The sequence below is a fragment of the Osmerus eperlanus genome, chromosome 24 (genome assembly GCF_963692335.1).
Source record: "Osmerus eperlanus chromosome 24, fOsmEpe2.1, whole genome shotgun sequence".
Lineage (NCBI taxonomy): Eukaryota > Metazoa > Chordata > Actinopteri > Osmeriformes > Osmeridae > Osmerus > Osmerus eperlanus.
The window spans coordinates 7,296,143-7,321,953 of NC_085041.1; the positions used below are offsets into that span (position 1 = coordinate 7,296,143).

At 50.4% G+C, this 25,811-nt stretch overlaps 2 protein-coding genes across 6 annotated transcripts in view; both read right to left on the reverse strand.

Annotated features, from left to right (window-relative positions):
- Positions 1-499: 499 nt before the first annotated feature.
- ect2 (epithelial cell transforming 2) lies at positions 500-12,757 on the reverse strand. Of its 5 annotated transcripts, XM_062450571.1 has the most exons (27): positions 12,394-12,757; positions 11,876-12,029; positions 11,603-11,682; positions 11,057-11,155; positions 9,774-9,956; positions 9,551-9,640; positions 9,185-9,292; positions 8,989-9,062; positions 8,641-8,771; positions 8,427-8,542; positions 8,222-8,284; positions 7,764-7,986; positions 7,059-7,547; positions 6,764-6,888; positions 6,556-6,675; positions 6,240-6,308; positions 5,701-5,811; positions 5,493-5,589; positions 5,277-5,358; positions 4,991-5,069; positions 4,680-4,799; positions 4,330-4,468; positions 3,988-4,142; positions 3,545-3,652; positions 2,980-3,120; positions 2,256-2,645; positions 1,492-1,625 (listed from the first exon to the last, which is right to left on the reverse strand). In XM_062450571.1, the coding sequence occupies exons 2-26, from the start codon at positions 11,994-11,996 to the stop codon at positions 2,304-2,306; spliced, it is 3,465 nt and encodes a 1,154-aa protein (XP_062306555.1). In that variant the 5' UTR covers positions 11,997-12,029; positions 12,394-12,757; the 3' UTR covers positions 1,492-1,625; positions 2,256-2,303. The 5 variants fall into 5 exon arrangements, with proteins under 5 accessions (XP_062306557.1, XP_062306559.1, XP_062306555.1 ...); XM_062450573.1 differs by lacking the exon at positions 2,256-2,645 and having other exon boundaries at positions 500-1,625; XM_062450572.1 differs by lacking the exon at positions 11,057-11,155.
- Positions 12,758-13,300: 543 nt separating this feature from the next.
- mcf2l2 (MCF.2 cell line derived transforming sequence-like 2) overlaps positions 13,301-25,811 on the reverse strand; it is a 43,200-nt gene continuing 30,689 nt past the window's right edge. The window contains exons 18-34 of the mRNA XM_062451002.1: positions 25,358-25,427; positions 24,973-25,065; positions 24,271-24,363; positions 23,305-23,430; positions 22,613-22,834; positions 21,933-22,025; positions 20,987-21,065; positions 20,831-20,885; positions 20,602-20,699; positions 19,861-19,947; positions 19,282-19,368; positions 18,405-18,476; positions 17,656-17,757; positions 17,127-17,236; positions 16,736-16,851; positions 16,130-16,224; positions 13,301-15,255 (exon numbers count right to left, since the gene is read on the reverse strand). Coding sequence (XP_062306986.1) covers positions 15,164-15,255; positions 16,130-16,224; positions 16,736-16,851; positions 17,127-17,236; positions 17,656-17,757; positions 18,405-18,476; positions 19,282-19,368; positions 19,861-19,947; positions 20,602-20,699; positions 20,831-20,885; positions 20,987-21,065; positions 21,933-22,025; positions 22,613-22,834; positions 23,305-23,430; positions 24,271-24,363; positions 24,973-25,065; positions 25,358-25,427 — 1,690 coding nt within the window. The 3' untranslated portion in view covers positions 13,301-15,163. The remainder of the gene's footprint in view (positions 15,256-16,129; positions 16,225-16,735; positions 16,852-17,126; positions 17,237-17,655; positions 17,758-18,404; positions 18,477-19,281; positions 19,369-19,860; positions 19,948-20,601; positions 20,700-20,830; positions 20,886-20,986; positions 21,066-21,932; positions 22,026-22,612; positions 22,835-23,304; positions 23,431-24,270; positions 24,364-24,972; positions 25,066-25,357; positions 25,428-25,811) is intronic.

Sequence of the window (25,811 nt, forward strand, 5' to 3'; positions counted from 1 at the left end):
GTGACCCGAAGGCAGCACGAGGGTTAAAGGGAAAGCATACATTGTCACACACAAATTCCAATAATCCTTCTAGTGTCCACAAACAATATTGTCTTTGAGAGATGTTTGTAAATCCATTAAATGTCTGTTTTAGATAAATCATTTATAATCCAGAGCTTTCTGAAGTAGGGAGAGGTTGAGAAAGGTGGCCCATTTGGCTGGCTCTTCTCCTCCGCCTGGGAGAAGGAAACACCAGGTCTGGTATCAGCCCTTTGAGGCTTATCCAGAAAGATAGTGGCATTGTATGACGCGTCATATAATGCATCAGTCGTCCTGATGTTGTCAGTGCTGTGTCTTACTGAGTGGATCAGAAATGGTTGTGTTGATGGTTTGACTCTCTGCTACAGTGAAGATCAAGCTTAAGAAGCTAATAAAGAATGTCATTTTAGATTAAGAATCTAGTTAGATACCCTGAAATAAAGTAAAACCAACCCTGTAATAAAACCTAAAACCATAGTAATATAAAGAGGGAATTTTATTAAAATTTAACAAATGGATACAATCACTTTCAACCAGTCAGTGACTTGACATAATAACAGTCACTATTCAAGACAAATAAATGGGGTGAAAATACGAATTTCTTTTTTTTTTTATTCAGCTGGTGACAAGAATGGATAACGGAGCGACATAACCAAATAAAACAGTAGAAATATACTAAATCAGTCATGTGAAAAAGCATTTGATACGTACAAGACAAACAAACAAATAAGAACATTGAAAAGGTATAACAAACCAAAAGGAGAAAAACACAAATACTAAGAAGAAGAAAAAAAAATAGGGGGGAGAATAAGAGAAACGTACTTTTTTTTTAATAGATTTATAAAATGATTCTGAAGAATAAATATATAGACTACTTGGACGACACCCTTTCCCTTCTCAAACAGAAAACCTTGACGGAGTAAAACCATCGGCTTTTTAAAACAAGAAACAAATGCACATCATGGCAGAGAGCATGTGCTCATTTTTCAGTTTGCTTGAATTCCCCCCTAATCCTGATCCTTTGCATGAAAAGTAAAAACTATTCGAGAGCTTTATAAAAGCTGGACGCTATTAACAACTGAAACCAACAGGCTTGTTCCCATAAAACAAAGAAATACTTTCATTGGCTGCGTCAAAATCTACATAGAATATGTCGGTGAAACTAAATCTCAATAAATGATATATATAAGTGAAGTTAATTCGATAAGCCAAAAGTAAAAGTGCCAACAAAGCACGGAGGGTCAGTTCGTAACATTGTTCAAACGAGAGCATCCTTCATTTTGACCAGCCAGGCCATCCACACAGCCTGTATCAATCAAACAAACACTTTAGACCCTAACACAGTGCAGTACCATAGCATATCAACCAGAGGGAACGTCCGAACGGAACCCAAGTTACAGTAGTGTGTTTCATCCCGCCTGCGCTTCTGTATCTGTCTGTGTCCCCGGGGGTGAGGATGAGGGGGGGCCGGGCGGGGGAGGAAGAGAGGGTGGGAGGAGCAGGGGGTGAGGGAGAAGTCAGATGAGGTGGGTGGTCGATCGGCTGAACGTGTGGTACTTCCTCTCGAACATGGAGGACAGGTTGACCATGGAGGGAGAATGGCCAGCCTGAGGAGAGAGGGATAAAGAAAGGGGGGGGGGGGGGGAAATGGAAAGAAGGGGAATTAAAATCAAGTCTTGAATGTAAAAAAAAACAACAACAAAAAACGTTCGAGGGCAATGAGAATGACAGGTCACACAGGTGTGAGAAGCGGGAATTCTAAGGCGGAGGAGGAGGGGATTCCAAAACGTCGATCGTCACGTCCAATCATCCCCCCCCCCCCCCCAAACACCTTGTGAGCAGTGGCCCACACACACAGAGCCACTGCGGGAAGACGTGTTTCCACCATCCCAAATGTGGAGAGTAGGTGAGTTCTGTAAGTTAGTGACAGACGTAGACCCTCCACCATGTCTATTGATAGGTGTGTGCCCCCCCCCCCCCAAAAAAAAACATCATCCCAGGTGATTTACACCCCCAGGTGAGTTAGTAGAAACCTGTTGATTAAGCCTCCGTCCCAAACACCCTTACGGCCATACTATGACCATGCCCATATGGAGATGTCGTCATGTAACAGATGGGAGCACTGTGGGAAAACCATATTGCTTTGCCCTATCCAATCCACCTTCGATCTCCATAAGGGCTTAAGGGGGTAAGATTTGTGATGTTGCCCCTGAACACCTCACTATAGTCATGCTCACTTCAGAAGGTGGTGCTGGAGGACTAGTAGGGGGGGAGGGAGGAGGGCCCTAGAGCAGGGTCTCCTTGCGAGGGCTCCGCGGGCCTCCCTTGCGGGGATCGCAGGGGACCAGCGCGTCCCTATACTTGTCCCCGGGGTGGAACCTGACTCTGGGGTGGCTGGAGATGGGTTCGGGGGAGGATGGGGGCGGGGCGGACCGAGGGTGGAGCCCGGTGACAGGGCCTGGGGCCGGGGGGCCAGCGGGGGCCGGGCTGCAGGGCGTGGTGCGTATGCGGACGGAGGCGCGCGGCCGGGGGGGTTGGTCGAGGGAGTTGGAGCGCTGCACCGAGGCGCCGGCGCTCAGGGAGGCGTCGCTGTCGCTCAGGTTGAAGGTGGAGGAGGAGCGAGCCATCTGAGGTGAGGGGGGGGGAGGGCAGACACAGGGGTTAGGAACTGACATCTACAGAACACAGAGAGTTGAGGGAGAGAGAGAGAGGAGACAGAGAGCGCGAGAGAGAGCGAGCAAACCAGAGAAAGTAGAGAGAATTCGGCAGCCGCGAACCTCTTCGCACATCGTGCAGAAATCGCCTCAAGTAATTATCCGACATCAGCGATCATAATAAATACAAATAACAGGAGAGAAAGGAAGCGAGCCGTTCACAAACAGACGAAGAGACGAGAGCAAGTTGGGGAAAGAGAGAGGTGGGGGGGGGGGAGATGGATTGAGAGAAGGAGGAGGAGGTTACCGCCAGGGTGGAGCTGCTGCCCATGCGGCCCATGTTGTGGGAGCCCAGCCGGGGGCTCCTCTCGTCTGGGGTGCTGCTGGCCATGAAGGCCCGCTGGATCACACGCTTGGGGGTCTTGGTGAAGGAGAAGGCCCTGGTCACCTGGGAGGAGAAGGAGGATGAAGCATACGGACACTAGAGGTGGGAATCTTTTGGTACCTCACGACTCGATTCTTGGGGGTCACGGTTCGATTAAAAATCGAGTCACGATTTTTCTGATTCACAATTTGATTTTTTATCAACTTTCGATGCTTACATTTGATGCCAGTTTGCTGCTTAGTGTTACTTGTTTCTATTTGACTGTGATAGGCAGTTAAGTGTTGAAGAAAAAAATCCCACTGCATCAAAACCTTGAAATGTATTGTTTTTCTTGCAGTTTAGTGAACTCATTGTTATAATATATATATATATTTTTTTTTAATGAATCGCTAGAAGACTGAATCAGGATTCAAATTCGAATCGATTTTTCCCCCCACCCCTAACAGACACGCATCTTCTCCGCGTCAGGGCGTATTCGGCCGCTCACCTTCTTGGAGGTCTTCTTGATGGCCCGGGAGGCCTTGCTCAGGGTGCTGTCCATGTCCTTGGTGCTGACCTGCACCGAGTCAGGCTCTGTGTTCTGGATCAGGTCCTCCTGTACACAGAACGAGCCCCATGAACACCCAGCCAGCCAGTGACCTCACCCCCCTGAGAGAGCCCAGAGGAGAGGCTGGGAGTGAGGGGGACTCTGGGTGTATCAGAATGAACGATGGACCAGAGGAAAGGCCGGTCCGGGTAAAGAACGGAGGGGGATGGGGAACGCACACAGAGAGAGAGAGAGAGAGAGAGAGAGAGAGAGAGAGAGAGAGAGAGAGAGAGAGAGAGAGAGAGAGAGAGAGAGAGAGAGAGAGAGAGAGAGAGAGAGAGAGAGAGAGAGAGAGAGAGAGAGAGAGAGAGAGAGAGAGAGAGAGAGAGAGAGATGGTCCTCACCGCGTCAGCCTTGCAGATGGTGTTGGCGATGTGTCTGCAGAGCATCTTGAGCCAGGCGGTCTTGACGGTGTCCTCCCCGCTCAGCTGGAAGCTGAACAGCAGGTTCTCCTGCTCCGTGGGGGGGTGCACCACCAGGGCAAAGGCATTCTGGCAATCTGGGGGGAGGGGCGGGGGGGGGGGGGTTGTCCGTATGTCAGTAAGTACAAGTAGTGGCACGTGGCCAGGCTACATGTGTGCGTGTGGTCATATGCACACGTGTGTTTGTGTACTGCCTAGGAAGTGTGAAAGCCGTGCGGGTACTGTGTAGGGAGAAGAGAGTGTGTGTGTGTGTGAGTGTCTCACCCTCGGTGTCCTGCAGGTCCAGCACCCTCCTGATCTGGGACAGGGGCATGAGGGTGATGTGTTTGAGGTGGGCCGGGGGTCTGGTCTGGCCCAGGGGGCTCCGGAACGTACTGATCACCTTGTGACGCTTCCTGGCAATCTAGGAGGCGCACACACACACACACACACATTTATCTTCCACAGGACATGAGGCTACCATTTTTTGTGTGTGTGTATAAATGCATAAATAAATAATAAGTGCATATATACAGTGTATATCCTTTTTTATATTAATAAAAATATGAATGAGGGACAGCTAAGAGAAACAGGAAGTGCTAGGTATGTCCAGTAGACAGAAGGAGGAAGGTTACCTCCAGACAGTCGTTGAAGAGGAAGAGGGTGACGTTTTCGCCACGGTCGCACGGCTTGTCTCCCAGGGCGATGGTCTCAACGCGGTGGACCAGACTACGATGGGAGGACAGCAGGTTGGCCTGGACAGAGGTGGGGGGGAGAGGGCGAGAGAGAGAAAGGGGTGAGACAGACAAGGGGAGAGACAGACAGAGACAGGGGGAGGAGAGACAGGGAGTGGCACATAGCATGAATGAAACCTACAGAACTGGCATTCCACACCTGAGGCCTATTCCATATAAATCGGGTTTTACGAACCAGGCACCACACTTACCGGGCAGCCGTCCACCTCGTAAACGACATCAAAGATCTGTTTCTGCCCTTCCGTCTTCCTCTTGTCCTCGTTGATGTGGCTGGAGGGAGGGAGGGAGGGGAGAAGGGAGAGAGAGAGAGACACATTCAAAGGTCTTCAGAACAAAAGCTGAGACGAGGGAGAGGGACTGGTCTAAGGTTAAGAACCCGGTCCCGAGTGTACGGTTCCAAACCCCCGGGTCCCGGTGAGTCAGGGGAAGGTGCAGGGAGAGGGAGGGCCGGCAAGGGGGGGGGGGGGGGGGACTCACGTCATCACCTCCCTGAGGGACTCGATGGCCCTCTCCAGGGTGACCTTGTCAGGGTTGTCATCGGACGTGTGCTTCTTGATGTCTGCGGGGGGGGAGAGGGGCGCATGGGCGAGGAGGGAGAGAAGAGGGAGGGGAAGAATTGCCGGCCTTGTATGAATAGTTGAGCTAATAAGGTAATGTCAGCAGTGGCCAGTCTCTGTACAGTGTGCGTGTTACCGTTGAGCAGCAGCGCTACACTGGGTAGTCTCTGTACAGGACGGATGAGCAGCTCCACCAGGGTCTGACGACCACACTCAGGCTTGGACTGGTTGATCTGGTTGATCACACAAACAGTGAGAAACAAGAAAAAAACACCCACGCATGCTTAAACTGACTGGGTTTGGGCACTGGCAGACACACACACACACAGGGTAGCTGAGCCTACCTTGAGGAAGGCGTGGAAGCGAGGCTTCTGTTTCTCACAGCGGACGATGGTCTCCTTGCTCATCTCAAAGAAGTTGACGAACGGCGGGTAGGCCTTGACCAGGTCTTTAGACTGGGAGACGGAACACAGTAAACACCAGCCCCTTTCACCCAGGCACCCCCAACATCGCCTTAACAGAAGACCCCTGGTCATACCGGCTCTGCTTGTTTACACGGAACCAAACAAAGCCGGCATCATGGCGCCTTGTGAGTGATTTCAGATTGCGTTCTGGAATAACAGGCTTGAGTGTTAGTGTGCAGGCCCAACATACCGGCTCCACAGTTTACACAGATGTCAGTTTGTCTCCGTGACTACCTCCATTGTCGGCTTAATGCCGCTACAACAATGACCCCCCCTTCCCCCATCCCCCATTCTGTGTTCGTACCATTTATACAGAACTGTGAGCCGGCATGAAGGAGCATCATCGAAAGCTATCACACTCGTATTTCATCCAGCGTTTACCTCAGAGGGGACTAATGCTAATGCTAGCTGCTACTCACGTATTTGAGGATGATGTCTCCTACGCTCTTGTCCTCAGACCAGTCCATCACCAGCTCCTCCAGGTCAGCCTACGACACACACCCACACACACCTTAAAGATATGGTAGAGAGCTCTTCCCACACCTTTAGTCTGATGGACTTGAGGGACTTTTAACCCAACGTCCATGACCAGAAACACAGAAGATATGTACTCTAACAGGGAGCGTAAACTACACACAGCTGTGGAGTGTGACTGAACAGGACAGAGGCGATTGGCTCAGATGATCTATTTTTTGTTGTTGTTGTTTTGGCGGTCAAGGAGAAAGGCCCGCCCACCTTGATCCTGGTGTGGACGTCGTAGATTTCGGGGATGCTGCCAAATATGGTCTTCATTTCCTCCGGGGCCAGGATGGGCCCGCCCACCTGGCCCTCCTTCTCCAGGGGGATCTTAAACAGCTGCACAGAGAGAGGGATAGTCAGAGGCTGGCACACACACAAACTCACTCTGACACACACACACACACACGCTGACACACACACACACCTGCAGCACGGTGGAGAGGATGCCCACGTAGTTGCTCTCTGTCTGGTACAGCTCCTTGGAGACGTGCCACCTGGCCGACTGCTTGCCCGGGGCCGGGGTGGAGCTCTTCGACGGCCTGGAACTCTCTAGAATAAACACCCGGGAGATGGAGAGAAGCCCATTCCACCTCAGTTTGGTTTTCATTAACAGTGTAAAATGGGTAATATGTGGGTTGTCTGCCACAGAATGAGATTCAAGCACTGAAGTATTGTCTGGGAAGCTGTGACTGTGTGCTAGTTAAGCTAATCTGGTGGACCTGATTTGTTCAGACTTTCCCTGAGACGCACTGCCTCCTGGGAAATGGAGTCCACCGTCCTGGAGGTGGCTTCCGTGTCTGCTGGCTGAGGGAGCTGCTTGGAGCTGAAAGGGCTCTCTCTGGGGTCAGCCTGTCTAGTGTGGGCCTGGCAGGGGCTTGGACACAGAGGGTGGTACTGCTGGAGACTGAAAATAGGAGTGCTCTCTGTGAGTGACTGGTGGGGACTGGGGGACAGGGTCTCTGGGTGAGGCTGGTCGGGACAGGGGCTGGAGGTCTGGAGACCGGGGCCTGGTTCTCTGAGGGAGGACTCCCTGAACGGCGTGTGCTGTTGGGGGCTGGGGAGGGCCGAGGCTGGCTGGGGGGTGCTAGTGCGTTGGAAGGAGCAGTCGCCCTGCCTGTCTGTCCTACTCCTCCTCTCCCTCGTTCGCCTGCTCCTCCTCTCCTCCATTCCTCCACCTCTCCTACGCCTGCCGCTTCCTACACTGGCTTCTGAAACACACAACCAGGGGTCAGGTCTCTTAACCCCCCCCCCCCCCCCACAGGCCATACACTTTCGAGGTCAAAGGCCAAGCCACTTTCCCCCCGGCCTGGAGAGCGAACGCGTCTCACCTCCTTCCGGAAAGTTCCATCGATCAGCAACGCACAAACAAAAAAACGTTGGAACTACGGGGCGTTGCTACGGGTGAGGGGGGGGTGTTTCCTGACCTGCCAGGGCCTTGCACGTGTCCGGGGTGTTGGAGAAGTCCAGCAGGGAGCCCATGGACATGGAGTGCTCGGCCGAGGGACGCTTGCGGGGGGGGAAGGGCGAGATGTCCGTCTCCTTGGTGAGCTGGGCCAGGGTGTCCCTGAGGCGCCGTCTCTTGCGGTTGCTGTTGGGGGTGTTGAGGGAGAGCAGCGACACAGCCTTTTTCATCGTGGGGCTGTCCGTCTGGGTGGGGGAGGGGGGAAGAAACAGGAGTTTCGGAGGGGGGAGGAAGGGTTATGGGGTGGCAGGGGAGAAAAGAGGGATGGGATAGATTTTGGAAGAATTTTGGGGGGGGTTGGCGAAAAAGAGGACAGGAAGGCAGGTTTTTAAATGTTATTATTTCCCGAACTAGAGCGGGGGAGATGTTGTGTTGTTGTGGAAGGGCACCGTTTGCCTCCAGAAAACATGTCAGACTCACCCTCTCATAGGAGTACATGGACTCCCCTGCCCTGGCATCCATCTGGATGCTGCCCCAGAACCACTAGAACACACAGAGACACACAGTGTTCATACTAGTGACATGAACCAGTGCGGCCTTTGTCATTGTAGCTGACAGACAAACTGCTTGTCTAGTGTAGAGAGAGAAAGAGAGAGGGAGAACAGAGACACAGGGAGAGGTTCACCTCCTGTTTGACCACGTAGAGCTTCTTGGCTGGCGCGAAGGGCAGCTCTTTCACGGAGTTCTCCTCGACAACCATATGTGTGCACTTCTCATCTCCCACCTCCAGATGGAGACCACCTGACAGACGCAACAGACGCAAAAAGTCAGACCCCCCCAAACCATGAAGGACCACCAATAGCCTCGGTGTCTGCGTAGGCGCGTTCGGGACCCCCCACCGTGTTTGAGGGTCCTCTCCTCCATGTTGGTTTTGTCCTCCTCGGAGAAGCCCAGGAAACTCAGCACGCAGTCCTGGAAGGGCGGCACCTTGAACTCGGTGCGGAACGCCTCGTCGCCGGCATGGAAGGTTCTGGAAGGAACGGAGAAGCTGTCGTCGGTCACCCGTGGGAGCCCTTTCCTCGCTCGTGTACGACTCTCGGCAGCGAGGTTCGACACAGAGCTCGGCCAACTCGACATGCATATATACCAGCATTACAGTGGTCTACGCTATTCCCATTCTCTGTGCAATAACAGTCAGCCAGAGGGGCTTGGACCGGTGTCCGGGGCGGGGAGGCGAGGTGACTTACACCTCATCCCTGCGCTCCCAGGCCTTGTGGATCCAGGCGGGGGTGAGGATGGGGGTCCCCATGCACACGGCCAGCTGAGAGGGGAGACGGAGGGAGAGGGGGGGGGGGGGAGGTTAGGAGTCTCTCCTGGACAGAAGGGCAGAGGGTGTCAGAGACACAGAGGGAGGGGAGGAGGGGTAGGGGGGAGTGGGCGGACCTTGTACTTCTCTCCGTGCGTGGAGTAGGCGATGAGGTGGGACACCTTGGTGCTGAAGTCCTTCCGGATTGTACCGCCCATGTGGTGCACCAGGTTCACCAGGTTTTTCTGCATGGGACACACACACACACACACACACTCTCCCTATCAAAACCAGCATTGGGAGGCACTCATCCATGATAACTGGAACGTCCTAATATAACGATATGTTCTCTAACTTAAGTCAAAATCAAAGATTAGAGGTATGACTAATCTCTGATCATCACTCATCCCTTAGTGATGAGTGGGGAGAAGTAATGAGTAGGGTGTGTGTGTGTGTGTGTGTGTGTGTGTGTGTGTGTGTGTGTGTGTGTGAGCGGCGCGTACCACTTCCTCCTTGTTCCTGAAGCCGGTGAAACACAGGGAGAGGTTCAGCATGGTGGTGGAGTAGAGAGGCCGTGAGGAGAACGGGAGAGGCTGTAGAAACACACACACACACACACACACACAGTAAGACACGCACAAAAACACGGTGTCTCTTTCCGGGTTTTATAAGCCAGACTAACAGCTAAATGATCTCCTCCCCCCTTGAATCCCGTCCCCTCCTCACCTCCTCCCTCCCAGCACAGTACAGCACCACAGGGGGACCCACGATGCGGTTGTCGTTCTTGTACAGGTAGCTGTAGTCGGGCGTGTCGAAGTCCTTGAGCACAAACACCGTCTCAAACTCGGCATTCTCGCCGTCCCCGAACTCCCGGACGTTGTCCGTCTTCAAGCAGGTTTTGTTGATGTCCTGAGACAGAGAGAGAGAGCGAGGGGCCGCCGTGAGTGAGAGACACTGACACACGCGCTCTCTCGCTCGCATAGCTATCTGCCAGCTATTTCCCTCGCGTTCAAGACTGAATATAACAGTCTGTGCCTTGACGTGGGATATTTTGTGAGCGTGGGTTGAAGTTAGAGTACTCTGGCGTTTGTCATACAACGAGAATGTTGCCGTTGGAGGTTAGGATTGGCAGGTGCATCATGGTACACACACAGGAAGGATCAGAATGACACGTAGGTATTCGAGTCAGGAGAAAAGCATCTTGCGCATTCAAAGACCAACACACACACACAACCATGATGCAATTGCTCAATACCACAAGACAAAATACCCAGAGCTCTGGGAGAGGTTTAGTTTGGTTTAGATTGTATTTTAACAGACTCTAGAAAGGAATTAAATGAGAAAGACGACACAGCCTAACAGTTTGACAGGTGACACGGCAGGCACCGCCTGTGAATTCAAACAGGCAACACATCCCTGACCCAACCACGTGACAAAGACCAAGCCTTACTGGAAACACACCCACAGTCAAGAGAGTACGATTAGACACGTACGCCGTATTGTTAGATGTTACATTTTGAGTTAAAGACACCAACAAAGGTTGTTTCCCAGACCCTAAAATCAATGCATCTGGTCGTCTCTGGTCTACTCGCTACATGTTTGACAGAAATGAACAACTTGCTGCATTCCTTCCCCCGTAAAGTTTAGTCTACCATTCTCGCCAAACCAATTCATGTCAATTAAAAGTCAAAACAATGTTCCACTCACACATGAATGTAACTAAGAAACACACACTTCAGGAGGGAAAAATAAATCTAAATCAAAGCTCAACGTCTACAAATCTGTCTGGGAAACCCACCCAAGTGTTAATACGGGAAAAACCGAGACAATGAATTAACCAGAGATGAACCGCAATTTGAAAAAAAATCACCCACCAAATCCAGTGCATCCCCTTTTATGATTGGCCATGCAGCATAAACAACGCCTGTGTGGGAAACGATAGAAGCCATGCATGCGACACTCCCCGATCTCCGGACACAGACAGGCGTATATACACTTATATACTGTACCATATTGACTATAGACTTAATCATGAGTTTCTCTCCGGCATTGAGGCCTGGTTCTCCGCCCTTTAGCTTAACCACGGGAACCTCCATCACTTTGATGGCCTGCGGGATGAAGCCATTGGGTGAACGTTAGCCTGGCGGCTAGCTCTGGCGGCTAGCTCTGGCACAGACAGAACTGCTCTGACTGTGGAAACACAGGATTTACACAGCTGGATAGAGAGAGAGAATGAAACAAACGGGTAAAGCAGGAGGTCGAGAGGGATGAGGGCACACACTCGTCAAATGGACGCATCTGTGCGCCCCCAAGCCAAGCTGACTGTGAAATCGTGACTTGGTTTTCGACACACAGCCCGGTGACAACTCCCAGTCAACCATCCATGACTCATTGAGGACACCAGGCCACAACTGCCATTACTGATCAACTGCCATTCTTGTTGACCTACTGGTCAACAGGAGATCTCAACAGACAGAAAGGAATTTAATGAAGTCATCGACTGCCCACACTAGGAGTCAAAACGGCCAACACGGTCTTTGTACAGACCCCAGTACCTGTAGTGCTTTGACGAGTGCTTCATTTTTGCCTGCATCTCCCACCAGCACCACTCTGGTCTCCACTCGCGGCAGCATGTCTATGGGAGAGACAACACAGGGGAGAGAGAGAGAAGCACAGGCTGGGAGTGACAAAGAGATTCTCAGCAGCCAGGCAAAAATGGATCAAACAAAGCGTTCACGTAAGAGATGGTGTGTGTGTGTGTGTGTGTGTGTAGACATGAATGTGTCTCTGTGTGTGTCACTGTGCACTTGTCCAGACTCCGAACAAACCTTCCATGTCATCACAAGCCATGTCCAGGAACGTGTGGTCTACCATCCTGGAGTCGCAGACAGACACGTCCACCAGCAAACTGCGAGCAGTCCCCAAGGTAATGATACTGCTGTCAGCCATGATGCCCTGACAGGCCACACTGGCAGCACAGTCCTGTACAGAAAGGTAACACAAATAGAATCTGACATGCAAATGTTTTTCCAAAAATGGTCAGGAGTCAACTGAACTTCAGAGTGATGTAAACCAATTCAGAGAAAGAAGGTATTGATTTTTGTTGGTGTTTTGGACATAAGGCAGCAACATCAGTTTTTGAGTGTGAAATGTCCATAATTAAACGACCTAAAAAGTGACAAACGTACAACTAACCAACCTCTACCAACCACTGACTGTAGCTTTGCTGGCAAGGTGGGTAGTGGTGGCAACAGTCCATGTTGTTACCGAGTTCTGGCTAACATAAGCTAGCTTTATGTTCAAAACAACTACAATAACGTATAAGGTCAAATGTCGAAGAACTTACCAATGCCAAACGTTTGAATGAAGAACTCAAGCTAGCAGTTGGAGGCTGAATAGCAAGCTAGCAAGCTATCACCTCGCAGGTAAACTGGCTGGTCGACCAGTTCAGCAAACTCAAGATGGCCAGCTAGTGAACTTGCGACACAAACGCGATCCTCAGTTTTGATCGATCAGCCTAACAAAATCCAGATTTTTCCACTATAGCCAACAATCAAACAGTTCCCACCTACTATCAAGGTTTAATAAATACTTAAATATTCGCAACATGTGCTTGGATGTCTCTAATCTACTTAATTTAATCGTTTGACAGCTGTTAGATCCATTGCAGCGATCTGTGCTCCCGTAGACATCCTGCGCCTCAATCTGAATTCAAAAAGCGGTGCAAACAACGCAGCCGAGCGCTCATTGGCCGCAAGCAGGGGGAATCCCCCGGAAGCTGAGCTTTGAGTACGCTGATTGGCTCATTGATTCAAACTACAATGCTCTTTGAAGGAGTTGCCGTAGTCTACCGATCCAGAATCAGTTAAGTTTTATTTCCCAGAATTTCGGAGGCGAGACATTGATTGAAGCAAACCGATCGAAGATCGGTGGCAATTTCTGCCTCTGATAACGAAGGGTGGATGCAAAGTCTGTTTACCAAATTCTTAGTGAATCCTTGTTGTGAGTTTAAGACAAAGGAGGCTGTGACAAAATCAGACTGCTCTGATTTCATGTCGTCTTTTGTTGTGTTTTTTATTTGTATTTTCTATGCATTGTATATGGTTTGTTTAGTTTAAAAATGCATGGAGAAACCCTTGGGCAAATTATTTTCCTAAAGAGAATGAGCTTTCCAGAAAAAAATTGACGAATGAGTTCATACTGCCACACCTGAAATAAATATAGTGACTAACAAAAGACAAGATCAGACTTAGTCCAGGCTTTTCAAGATGCATGTATTTGATCATATCTAAATGTAAAAATGTACATAAAGTATTATAATAATATACATACATCACTTCAGTAGCATGATTCTGAGCATTTACCGATTTGTATTTCTTCATTTATACGGCTTGGTGATAGTTTTTTTCTGGAGAGACTGCATGAGATGCAACAAGATTGTGAAGTGAACCTCTTTCTTTGCAACGTTAATAAATAAGCATATTTGCACTATCAATTCAAGGCCTGTATTGTGCAAGGCCTGTATCCCTATTCACAAACAGGTATGTTCTCATACCATACCTCATTCATACTGTACATGTCAATCAGAGGACTGAAAACACTGATATTCATTTAGAAAAGTGATGGACTGACAGGCATGGTTAACTCTTATTTACAGTGTGGAGTCAAATATAATAACATTGCATTTACATATTGGGAAAGTAACATTGGAAATGATAGAAGGATTTACAGTACAAGTGAAATATGTGTGAATATATATATTTTTTCAATTAAATATCTTTGATAAGATATAAGGTAGTGGATGAATAAACCATACAGTATATGTTCAAGGCTTATAATTCAGGAACCATAAGGGGCTATTGCATGTAAACCCACCACTTATTAAGTATAACCAACCAAGGTAAAGAGTAAAGATAATCGTAGTGCACTGAAAACACAGGCACAGTACAAAGAGAAGAAAGTGACATGAATACTTTTACACGGACTTGAAAGAGGGATATGCCTGTACATGGTAGTTAGAAACTGATGCAACGATATTGAACGACGCAATGTTTTACATTAGACAAAAATGCAAATACATCAGAGGAGCACAAGATCTTATTTAAAATACCGTTGCCCCGTAGAATAAGGTTGATTCCTATGACGACAGAAATCCCTTAGTTCTTTATAAAACACCCGAAGATATGAGCAGTCAGTAGGAGAAAGAGTTGGTAAAACCCTAACAGGAGTTTCCACACAATCAGGCTTGTCTCCATTCAAGTGTCATGGATACAGCACAGTTCTCTGGATGAGATGAAAAAGCTCATGTTGGAAGGTCCGGTTTCCACGGCGATTCTTTCTCATCCTGTCCTGTCCTTCACCACCTCTTCGGAGTGAAGGTGTGTGTGTCTGTGTGTGTGTGTGTGTGTCTGTGTGTTGGGCATGTCTAACATTCACACATCGTTGGATAGAAATACATAGTAAGAGACAGAAAGTGGTCTTAACTCACTCGTTTCAATTCGTTTTTTTTCCGGATGGGTTTCTTTAACATTGCTATGTAACGTTGCATGAACGTAGCCCCCGCCCACCCTCTCCCCTTCTCTCCGTGCTCCCACGCCCAGATGAAATAGTTGCTGTGAATAACAATGTGAGGCCAAGGCACTGCATGGTCTCTCTGAAGGCAGAGGAGGGAGAGGCAGAAGGTCAACATCCAAGAGGCCGGGAGGAACAGAACACTTCAGGATGAAAACAATGTTGATTTCGGCTGGAAAAGGTTGCAGTTATGTCAGTTTCAACCCGACAACAGCAGCTGAAGCAGGGTAGCAGGAACAGCGTGGTGTTTTCTCTTTGTTTCGGGGTAGCATAGCAGCAACAGAGGGCACCAACTACTTCACTACTAAGACGTGGGATTTGTAGTTCTCTGAGCACACTTTGCTCCCCCCCCCAACTCAGAAATTGCATTTCCATAGTCATCTCTGCACAACAGGTCACTACAGACATGGCATTTGTGGGAGTTTTCTAGGACGGTTTTGTAGTTTCCCCCCCCCCCCACCTCTGAGACATGTAGTTTATTGTGCAACACTGGTTCCGGCATGTTCCAGAAAGTTGGTCGAAAAAACTACAACTGACGGCCATGTCTATCTGCTGTCCTGAGACACGTCTCCCCACGTGCTGGTGTCATTATCATCCGAGTCAGAAAGCGCCGCTGTACACAGGTCACTGAAGATATCTGAGAGAGGAAGAGAGGAGGGAGGAGAAAATTAGACAAAGATACACAGTCCTACCCAACAGCTTTGTATTGAGCTGCACTGTAATGCCAAGCAACAGGCGTGAAGGGGACAGGCAGAACAGGGATCAAAAACGTCAGTGTGTTTAGAGAGGGAGGGAGGCATGTCTAGGCAGTGTTTACAAAAGGTGAAACCAAATATTGATCGAGATCAATATCGGAGCGGGGGTGCTTCCGTTTGACCTTGTGAGGACTGCAAACCGTGAATAACGAAAAGGGAGAACTTAAAAAAATGTTTTTTTAAATGTTGGGGCACGTGAGGTAAGCTTCTGAGAGGAATCTGCCAAACGACTCAAGCATGGAACTCTGTCCTCCATTAAGGCAAGTTGGGATTCTTATTCAAAGTGGAAGTAGTAAAGAAAAGAGAGAGAGAGGAAGAGAAAGAGAGATATGCAGACAGAAAGAGTGGGAAAGAGAGCGAGAGAGACAGAGAGCAAACGAAAACCAACGGAACGAGATCCGACTACTTGTTTTGCGGAGGACAGTGTTCCAGGAGAACGGGCCAGCCAGCGCTCATCAGGCTCCAGAAAGACGAGCGAGGGAGGGAGGAGAGGGAGGCAAGGAAACGGCAAGCATGCGCTGGATGACCTCATGCTCCGCTGCTTACTCCCCCTGACAGCCAAAGCCTAATCCAATCCACCACCCCGCCCCCTCTCTCCATCCACCCATCCCCTCCCTTCATTCCATCATCCCCCCCAAGCACCCCACCCAGCCTGCTGGGCCCAGGTGAAGCTGCGGGGAGGCCAGGGTGTGAGAGAGTGTTTTTGGCCTGGCCTGGTGGGTTCTGTAGTGGGAGGGGGTTAGTCTGGGAGAATACCAGTGGGACAGAACAAATGACCTCCATCTGCTGCTGCCTGCAGAACGCTGGGTGGAACCAGCCCTGTCTTCTCTGTTATAAGGTTCTTGACTAGCCTAGAACATGAAAGAAGAACGGGCTTTAGGGGAGCGACTGTGTGTGTGTGTGTGTGTGTCTTAAAATGCTGTTGTATCTGTATGTGAATGTGTTTTACGTTGCTTTGACTAGGGACATACTAGAGACCCTTTTGTAGGTGGTAAGGGCAACTTCTCAGACGGGTGGATAGATACATACACACGTACAGACACATGCACACAAACACACATGAAGATCCACACACACACACACACACTCAGAAACACACACAAACTGAAGTTCTGGAGCAGTACTGCAAAAGTGTCCTCTTAAGAGAAAGGAGTTTGTGTGAGATGTTAGAGCCAGATGATACAAGATGGTTTCTGAGGAGGAAATATGAATGAGAGGATCATTATTTGAAGCGTTCTTCAAGAGCAGCTTGTTTCTGTCGGGTGCCATATCTGAGTAGGACCTGCTTGCATGACATGGCACCCTCATGGATCCCTCAAGACCACTGGGCCCGGCCAATAGGGAGGCTACTTCCTGTCTCACCAGTGGCCGTTCTCCGCCTCCTCCAGGAACTGAACCAGGTCTCCAGACTCCAGAGACAGGTCTTGTGCCGTCCTAGACTCGTACGTCAGCTGGACTCGAAAACGATTACTGTCGCCCTGTAGCAAAAGGAGGGAAAGAGAGAGACATAGAGAGATACACAGAGAGAGAGAGAGAGAGAGAGAGAGAGAGAGAGAGAGAGAGAGAGAGAGAGAGAGAGAAAAAAGAGGATGAATGCAATTCATCTTTGGGTGTAAAACAGGGCAGTAATGGACGGGCTTGCTGACTGCAGCTGTACATGATTAATCTGGGAGTATTCCTTCCTCTTTGTGGTTGACTAAAAACAACGTTGGTGGAGTGAGGGAAAATAAAGGAATGTGATCATCCAACATACATTCTTATTGTCCTCCTCTCCGTCGGAGGAGTTGGAGAGTTCTTCTGCGCTCGATGGGATGGTCTCGAAGTCCTCCGTGTCCATGGACGGCAGCCGACGCTGTGTCCAGCCTGTAACCACAAGCCAGGGTGTCAGCTTTCAGTTCAACACGCTCACATCCTGTATTATGTCTCCTTTAGGTCAATAAAAAAATAAAATAAAATCTTGTGGAAGAAGAGGGAAATAATGACCTAATTAGTTTGTCCAAACTACGCAAGAACAAACAGGGATGACCTTTTTCAATTCAAAGGAAATTCTCGACATTTTGTAGAACAAATACTTTTCTGCACAAAAAGCAACTGCCTACAGTAAATAACACAAAACACACAAAGAACTGATATCCCAACCGATATCAAATATGACAAATACCCCCAAACTCAAAACACGAAAGTAAAATAACCACCAAATCAATGACCCACGCCATCAAGCTTTAAAAAACAAAACGTTTTTACGGAATCGAAACAACAACAAAAAGGGACACCCTTCACACCTTTCTGGTTAACCGGCTGGGATGTGGACCTGGGCACCGTAGGGCCAGCGACTGTGCTGCCTTTACCCTTCCCCGCCACCGGGAGCGCACCGCGCAGCGTGTCTGGGAGAAAACCAGCTCTTTACAATCACTCTGTTGTTCCTCAGAGACCCGAAACCGGACAAGACACACCGTGCTCTCACGACACACTAACGACAGCAACGCACCACCTCCACATCATGCTGGTCATCTAGACAGGCGAACCTTCATCATTGTCAGCATCATCATCATCAAAAACAACTTCATCCTCAGTAACCATCAGGTTACTGAGGATGAAGTTGTAACCTCAGTAACCATCAGGTTACTGAGGTTACCATCAGACAATCAATACCATTCAACAAAGACAAGTTCATGTCCGCACCAGACAATGCAAGCCCCCAGAAATCCCCATGCTCGGACGGATTTTCTATTTATACATACCTAGCATGCGTGACAAAACAAGCGACGCACACACACAAGACACACGTGCGCACACCTCTGAACAAACGAGTCGTTACCACGAATGCACACGAGCAAGCACACATGCATGCCACATGTATAGTCATACAATTACACACGCAAACAAATCGAATTCCCGCCCACCCACCCACACACACACAGAGCAAGACTCTAAACACCTCCTGAAAGCACATCACAGTTGTCCAGCCCCACCCGGGCCCTGCATGCTAAGAGCCATTCGTGGGGGGCTGGAGGAGCGACTTGTGTTGTACCTTCGTAACCAAACGGAGTGGGATCGCTCTTGATCTCGTGCCTCTTGGTTTTGACACTAGCTGCGAGTGGACCTGCCGTCGGGGGGGGGGAGGGGGGGGGGGAGGGGGGGGGGGTTCAGCAGGAGGAGGAGAGCAGGGGGGGAGAACAGGAGGAGGAGGGAGGTTAGGAGAGGACACGGAACCTTGGCTGCGGACGTGTGGGCGTGTGTTCTTGTCGGAGGAAGGTGGAGGCGGTTGGGTGACGTGCTTTCGGGGTGTCGAAGCACTCGGCTCGACACGCGCGAGACGAAGCTGTTGCGTCTCCGTTTTCGGTTGTTTTTAGGACAGCCTGCGATTGTTCTCAAGATTGTTTCAATGAGGGTGGGTGGAGATTTCAGGGTGGGTCTTATGGACCTAGGTATTTACTGTCAGAACAGGAAGAGGTCAGTCACCTACTATGGACTATATTCACTCTCGGGCTCTCTCTAACTCGCTCTCCCTGTCTCTCGGTCTCTCTCTCTCAGTCTCTCTCAGTCTCTCTCTACCACTGCATCCTCCTCTCTTTTCGCTTGGCATTTACCACTTATGGTTGATATAATAAAACGCAATGGTTGTGTTGACGTGGAGGGATGAATTGTAGATAAAGCGAGAGTTGATGTATGTGCTTTTTTTGGTATGTGAGAGTGTGTGTGTGTCTCAGGGAGAGACAAGCGGAGAAACAAGAGCGAGAGATATACAGAGAGAGGAAGAAAGAGAGACCGAGTAAGAGTCAGAGAGAGAGAGAGAACAAGAGAGAGATCGGACAGGAGGAGAGGGAGAGAGAGAGAGAGAGAGAGAGAGCGTAGGCAACGCAGAGAGAGGCGTAGAGCAGAAGCGAGCGGGGCGACTCTCCGGGTACCTTTGGTGCGTCTGGCCGCAGAGGAGGAGGCGATAGAGGAGGCTAGAGAGAAGCGGCGGGGCACTTCCGTCTCTTTGATCACGGGCTCTGAGGTGAGAAGCATAGGGGGGCGGGGAGGGGGGTCAGGGGTCAGAGAGAGCGAGAGAGAGAGAGAGACAGGCGGGCGGACAGACGGCTGGTGAGTGGGCGGGCTGGGGGGGGAGGGGCGTGGTGGGGCTGGTTTGTCAGCTGGCAACGTGGGACGGACGAATGGGGACAGACGGGAAGTAGGGGACAGGGGGGTGGATGATGGAGGGGGGCAGGGTGATGGGGGGGGGGGCAGGATGATGAGGAAGCAGGATCATGGGGGGTGGATGACAGGGTGTAGGGATGATGGGGGGTGTAGGATGATGATGGGGGGGGGCAGGATGACAGGGGCAGGGGGGACTGAGGGACATCAGCGGCTTTGGCTGACGGGGACGACACAGGGTGAGGATGACGTCGCGGCGGTGGGGGGGCAACACCCGTGCCGGTGGGGATGACGTGGCGCGTTCTAATGGTCGTTGTCGCGGCGCTGCCGTGGCGTCGTCGTGACGTTACCTGAGGGGAGGGACCTCCGGTTGGAGAGGCCTTGCAAGGTGAAGCGTTTCCTAGCGTTAGCGGTCGACTGAGGGGCTGAGGCGTCGGCTGGGAGGGAGAGGGAGAGCAGGTCAGTAAAGGAGGAGGAGGTGTAGGAAGAGGAGGAGGACAGGGGGGAGGAAGTGAGTCAAATAAGAGGAGGAGAGGGAGAAGAGGGAGGAGGAAGGGGAGGAGGGGAGCAAGGCAAAGATCAGGAGGAAGAGGAGAGGTAAGGAATGAAGACGAAGAAGAGGAGGTGGTAGAGGCGTCTTGCGGATGATGAATGCAGCCAAGGTGAGGGGGGGGGGGGTATTTTGGAGGACGGGTGTCTCGGACACACATCGTATTCGCTTAGCTTTCTGCTTTGTGAAAATCTGACCTTTCACCTTCTTGTAGCACACACACACACACACACACACACACACTCCAATACAAATGCAGACTCCTCCGACAACATGGCACACACACACACACACTCCATCTCAGGGACAGACCAACCCTGTCATGAATCCTGACCAGTCCAGCCAAACTGTGGTGTCATGCCCGCTTTGCCATCCTGCTGTCGCCACACAGAACTGATCAGCTACGATGCCACCAGCTCAATGTCCCTCAGCGAACAGACACAGGTTCGGTTTGTCTGGGATTCATGTTCCGTCAGGTCAAGGGCCTTGTTCCTGTAGGAGTGGTAGGGTCTCGACCTCTGGCAAGGTCATGAACTCTCACCTCGTTTCTGTCTCATGTTGGGGCTGGGGTTGCTCTTCCTGAAGCCCGTTTCGGGGCTGGAAGAATCGGATTGCCTCAGGGCCATCTTACGCATGTTCCTGATTGGAGGGGAGTTAGTCTTTAGTCTCAGGTCTTTGGTCTCAGCCAATGAAACGGTGGTGCATTCACAACATCGATAAGACATTATGTATTGACTAGAAAGTGGAAAAGTTGCAGCTCCTGGCTTTACCTCATGGGGGCGTGGTAGATGTTCTCTGAAATCTTTTGGTGCAGCTGGCTCGCTTCTGGGGAAATATGACAGAGAGCTGTTTGAAAACGGATTAGTATGTGTTTGTGTGTGTGTGTATGTGTGTGTGCGTGTGAATAGAGTAGGGTTGTACTATACCTCTGCATGCCTCTAGCTGGCCTGTTAGAACTTTCCGGATCTCAGACACCCACATGTTCTTCACATCCATAGAGGGAGCCTGGATGGACACACACACACACAAACGCACACACACACACACACACACAGTGTGGGTAATGAGGAATAGGCATTTGGAGGAAGGAAGAGGGTGTGCCCTTCATCTGCCCTTTTCAATCCTGGTCCTCAGGGACCCCCTGCCCTACATGTTTGAGATGTTTCCCTTTTCCAGGGGCATGTGTCATGTGTGTGATGTGTGAGTTTTCGTAACATGCTGTAACAGTCAGTCAAAATAAATGTGGTGTCCCTTGCATGTCAGTAAACGTCTCTGGCTCCAACTAATTCTGTCTGAGGTGGGGTGGGTCTGGTGGTCCGCGATGAATGAAACTAGTCAGTGACAGAGGGAAGAGACTAGAGGAGAAATGGCAGGACGCAGGTAAAAACTACTGGGTATTTTTCAATTTTTCCAAAAGAAGAGAAAAGATAAGAATCTAGCTTGTAAAGAAACGTATGAAATCGCCTGTTGATTTATGATATCATCCGATTTGGCACCTACAGTCACGCTAGCAATAAGTCTCACGTAATGTTGATATTACAAAAAGCTAAAAAAAAACTGTATTTCGCGCTCCAAGGAATGCAAAAGAAAGAAATAAAATATGTTTAGGTAAGCTGAAGTACAATTAAACATACTCAAGATGTGATGTTAGGTTTGGGCAAAGCCCCGAATGTTAACAATGTCTGTCTACGCCCCTGTCCTCTTCCAAAACGCCTGAATGGGTCATTAATGAGCTCTGTAGAAGCCTGATAAAGACCCATTCATTTGAATCCGATACTCCCAGCCTCTCATTTCTGGTGAGCAGTAGTTGTGTCAGAACAGGATTGGATGGTATCAAATGGAAACGAAGCGAACCGACGCAGCAACGCGTACCTGGATGATGTAGACCTCCTCTCTGCCGTTGTACCACACTTCAAACTTCTTGATGTCTCCTTTGACGTTCTCGGTGATTCCCACGGCGCTCATCTGGGGACATAAAAGGAGAATGGAGCCAGTGTCACTCTCCCGGTCGGAACAACCATCTCTACCTACAGGAGGGGGTTCTCCCCTTGTAGACGTCTAGCCAGCTCCGAAAAGGCTGTCTGTGCTCTGTCTGTGGGAACCGAAAAAAAAAAAAACCCAAATGTTTTTCGGTTCAGGTTTAACCGTGATGTCATGGCTAGTGTGCCATCTCCAATTGTCTGTCTCTGTCAAAATTAGTTATTACCTTACCCCCCCCCCCCCCCCCCCCCCACCGCTCTATCTCTATTTCAACTCTTCGGATGGAAAAGGTTGTCCCTCTCTCTTTGTCCCCCTGTCTTTTGTCTCGCGTCATGAACGTGCAGTGGCCGCTCGCAGGGGGGAAGGAAAGCATCCATCGCAGGTTTCCTCTGGAGAACAATCCCCCACCCCCATATCCCCCCCCCCGTGACGAAAGTGTTCCCTGTCATTACAGACCTCTTCCTTCCTTCCTGCCAGCCAGGGGGACAGATGAGGTGGGAGGTCTCGGATATGGGGGAATTCCAAGGGTCCCCCCCCCCCCACACACACACACACACACCAAGCACACGCACCTTGAGGGAGTGCTTGAAGCCGTAGGAGGGGGTCTTCTCGTGGCTGTCGGCGGTCTCCTCCCGCCTCTTGCAGAACAGCAGCATCTTGTTGTACAGGAACAGGTGCCTCTGCATGGGCTTGAAGCGCGCCAGGTCCTTCACCTTGCTGTGGCCCCGCTTGTGGTCCGTCCACACGTTGAATGAGCCCTGCATCAGCAGCTTGCCCAGCTCGCTCAGGTTCCCCTGAGAGTGTGGGGGGGAGGGGGGGGGGGAGTTAGGAAATGAGGTGTGGAAATGTAGGCAAAATTTGTCGACGATGCATCAGTGTGTGTGTGTGTGTGGGGGAGGGGGGGAGGGGGGTCGTCACGTCTGTGTCTCTTCCTCCCCCCTGCTCCGACACGTACAGTTTTCCTGTCTGGTACCATTTCATTGTTTCTATCCCTTGGAGATTTACCCATAGAATTCCACTTTCATCTCTGTCAGTCTCTCTCTCTCTCTCTCTCTCTCTCTCTCTCTCTCTCTCTCTCTCTCTCTCTCTCTCTCTCTCTCTCTCTCCAGTTCCCCACCCCTTCCTTTTCTCGCTCTCCTCTCTCTCCTCTCTCTCCCAGCTCTCTCCCCTCAGATCTCCCCTGCAGATGCAGACAGTCAGGTCACGAGCCAGGCGATCCTCCCCCCGACCTCTAACCCCTGAGACCCCCGACCCATGGACTAACCTCAAAGCCTGTGATGGCGATCTGGTGCATGGAGTCGTTGACCGACTTGATGATGTCCAACATGGTGGACAGGGCTTCGTCCAACTCGGCCGTTCCCTCGCCGCTCTTTCTGCACTTCAACATCTCCTGTAAGGAGGGAGGCAGTGGCTCATGTTAAGAGACTACATTTCCCAGCAGTTCCAGATGGATATCTTTTGTATTGAGTGTAATTATTGTGTATATATACATATATATATAATTGTTTTCATTGTTATCCTTTTTGGAAGGAGGTGGGGTCATGGAACATTCCGGCAGCATTTTATGTGCAACACCGATTCTCGGATGCTGAGGAGGATTGTGTTGTCTGTGCTACTTTACCAGTAACAACAATATAAATACATGTTTCTGTATTCTCAGAAACATCGGTGTGGGGTCTTGGGGTGTTATGTTTCTGTTTCACACTTTGTTGCGGTAGAGATGTCTCTGACGTACAGTCCAAAAACACTGTGGCAGGAGGTTGTGCACAACACGTCAAATCGCAACCAGCAACTCTTAGCAGGTCCAAATAGAAGAACCAAAACCTTAACCGTCAACATAGTTGACCTTCGACGACGTATTACTCAAAAGCTCAAGCCCCCAGACATTTTCTATCTGTATTCAACCAGCATGTCACGTCAACGAAACCCGCCCACCAGAACATCCTGTTGTGGCTGGCAGTTACCTTTTGCTGTCTGCACGACGTTGTGGCACATTCACTATGAGAAACTTGCACTGCAGGTGGATCTGAGGTTTGACTGGCTGGTGAAGCACATGGTACTCTAAAGCCCTAGAACGACTGTCGAGGTAAGCGCCTTTCATTCGAGATGAAAGGCGCTTCATCTCTCATGAAACGTCAGAGATGTTGAATTGGAGCCAAGTGGAGAAGGAGGCTTGGTTACCAAGGAGTTGAAGGGTGGAGGAACGGGCCTTCTCTGAGCACCGACTTGCCTTGAGCATCAGTTGATACTTGGTGATCCTCTGGACTGGTTTGAGGAGATAAGCATCCAGAGAGAGTTTATGATCCAACTTCTTCTGACACTCCTACGGGCAGCGAGGAGAGGAGAGGATAGGAAAGGAGAGTACAGGTATGGGGAGGGGAGGAGAGGGAGGGAGAGTGAGGGAGAGGGAGGGAGGGAGAGGGGAGGAGAGGGAGGGAGAGGGAGGGAGAGGGGAGGAGAGGATAGGAGAGGAGAGGGGAGGAGAGGAGAAGGAAGGAGAGGGGGGAGAGGAGAGGGAAGGAGACGGGGGGAGAGGAGAGGGAAGGAGAGGGGGGGAGAGGAGAGGGAAGGAGAGGGGGGAAGAGGGAAGGAGAGGGAAGGAGAGGGGGGGAGAGGAGAGGGAAGGAGAGGGAAGGAGAGGGAAGGAGAGGGGGGAGAGGAGAGGGAAGGAGAGGGGAGGAGAGGGGAGGAGAGGGAAGGAGAGGGGAGGAGAGGGGAGGAGAGGGGAGGAGAGGGGGGGAGAGGAGAGGGAAGGAGAGCGGAGGAGAGGGGAGGAGAGGGGAGGCAAGGTGAAGCGACGAGGAGAGCAAAGGAAAGGAGAGGAGAAGAAAGGTTCACAGAAGTCCTCATTAGCACCAAACAATTCCGTAGCTATGTTATCTTCGGTTTAAGTGAAAGGAGGAAGTGTTGTTGAGGAGGAAGTGGGCCCCACCTGAAAGAAGAGGCTGTCTCCACACTGCCTCCACACTGCCTCAGAGCGGGGTTTGTTCTGACAGTACTTCTCATACACCTTCAGCTCCTCTTTCTGAAACACATCCACATTTACATATACGTATTCATATATTCATTTAACACGTCATGTTAAATGTGACATATGGGACGGATAGAGCTCAGTCATGCATACACAGATATATCCGCACAGGAACACACACACACATACACACACTCATAGACACAAACACATTTATACAGACATACATACAGACAGATAAACACTGCTCTCTCTCTTTCTCTTTCTCTCTCTCTCTCTCTCACACACACACACACACACACACACACACGCACTATGTAGTGCAATATTAGCCCCAAGTACAAACCCTCTTCAGAAAGCATGTTCCAACCAGCTCTGGCTTTTCCACACAGTTCTCCAGCTCTTGGAGAAACGTCCTGGAAAGAGACACAAGAAACAGAAAAATGCATGTTTGAACGAACATACAAACAATTCAATCACATAACTGTATGAGAGAGAGGTTAACCTGACCTTTTCTAGTCCGTTTCAAGATCTAGTACACCATTCATGTGAAAGGTGAAAGTGGGGGAGTATTAAAAGAGGATAGGGAAGGGCGGGTAAGGGAGAGGGCGAGCGAGAGAGGAGAGGGGAGGAGGGGGGAGAGGAGGGGAGAGGGGGGGAGAGGAGGGGAGAGGAGAGGAGAGGAGGGGAGGGGAGAGGAGAGGAGGGGAGGGGAGGGGAGGGGAGAGGAGAGGAGAGGAGGGGAGAGGAGGGGAGAGGGACAAAGGGAGGTGAGAAGAGGGGTGAGGAGGACAAGGAGA

Excerpts from the sequence above, each read along its gene's own strand:
- ect2 (XM_062450571.1), bottom strand. The coding sequence starts at position 11,996 with ATGGCTGACAGCAGTATCATTACCTTGGGGACTGCTCGCAGTTTGCTG. Across the intron at positions 11,683-11,875 it reads GGCTTGTGATGACATGGAAG|ACATGCTGCCGCGAGTGGAG; the intron begins GTTTGTTCGGAG and ends TCTCTCCCATAG. Across the intron at positions 5,070-5,276 it reads TCCCTCAGGGAGGTGATGAC|CCACATCAACGAGGACAAGA; the intron begins GTGAGTCCCCCC and ends CCCTCCCTCCAG.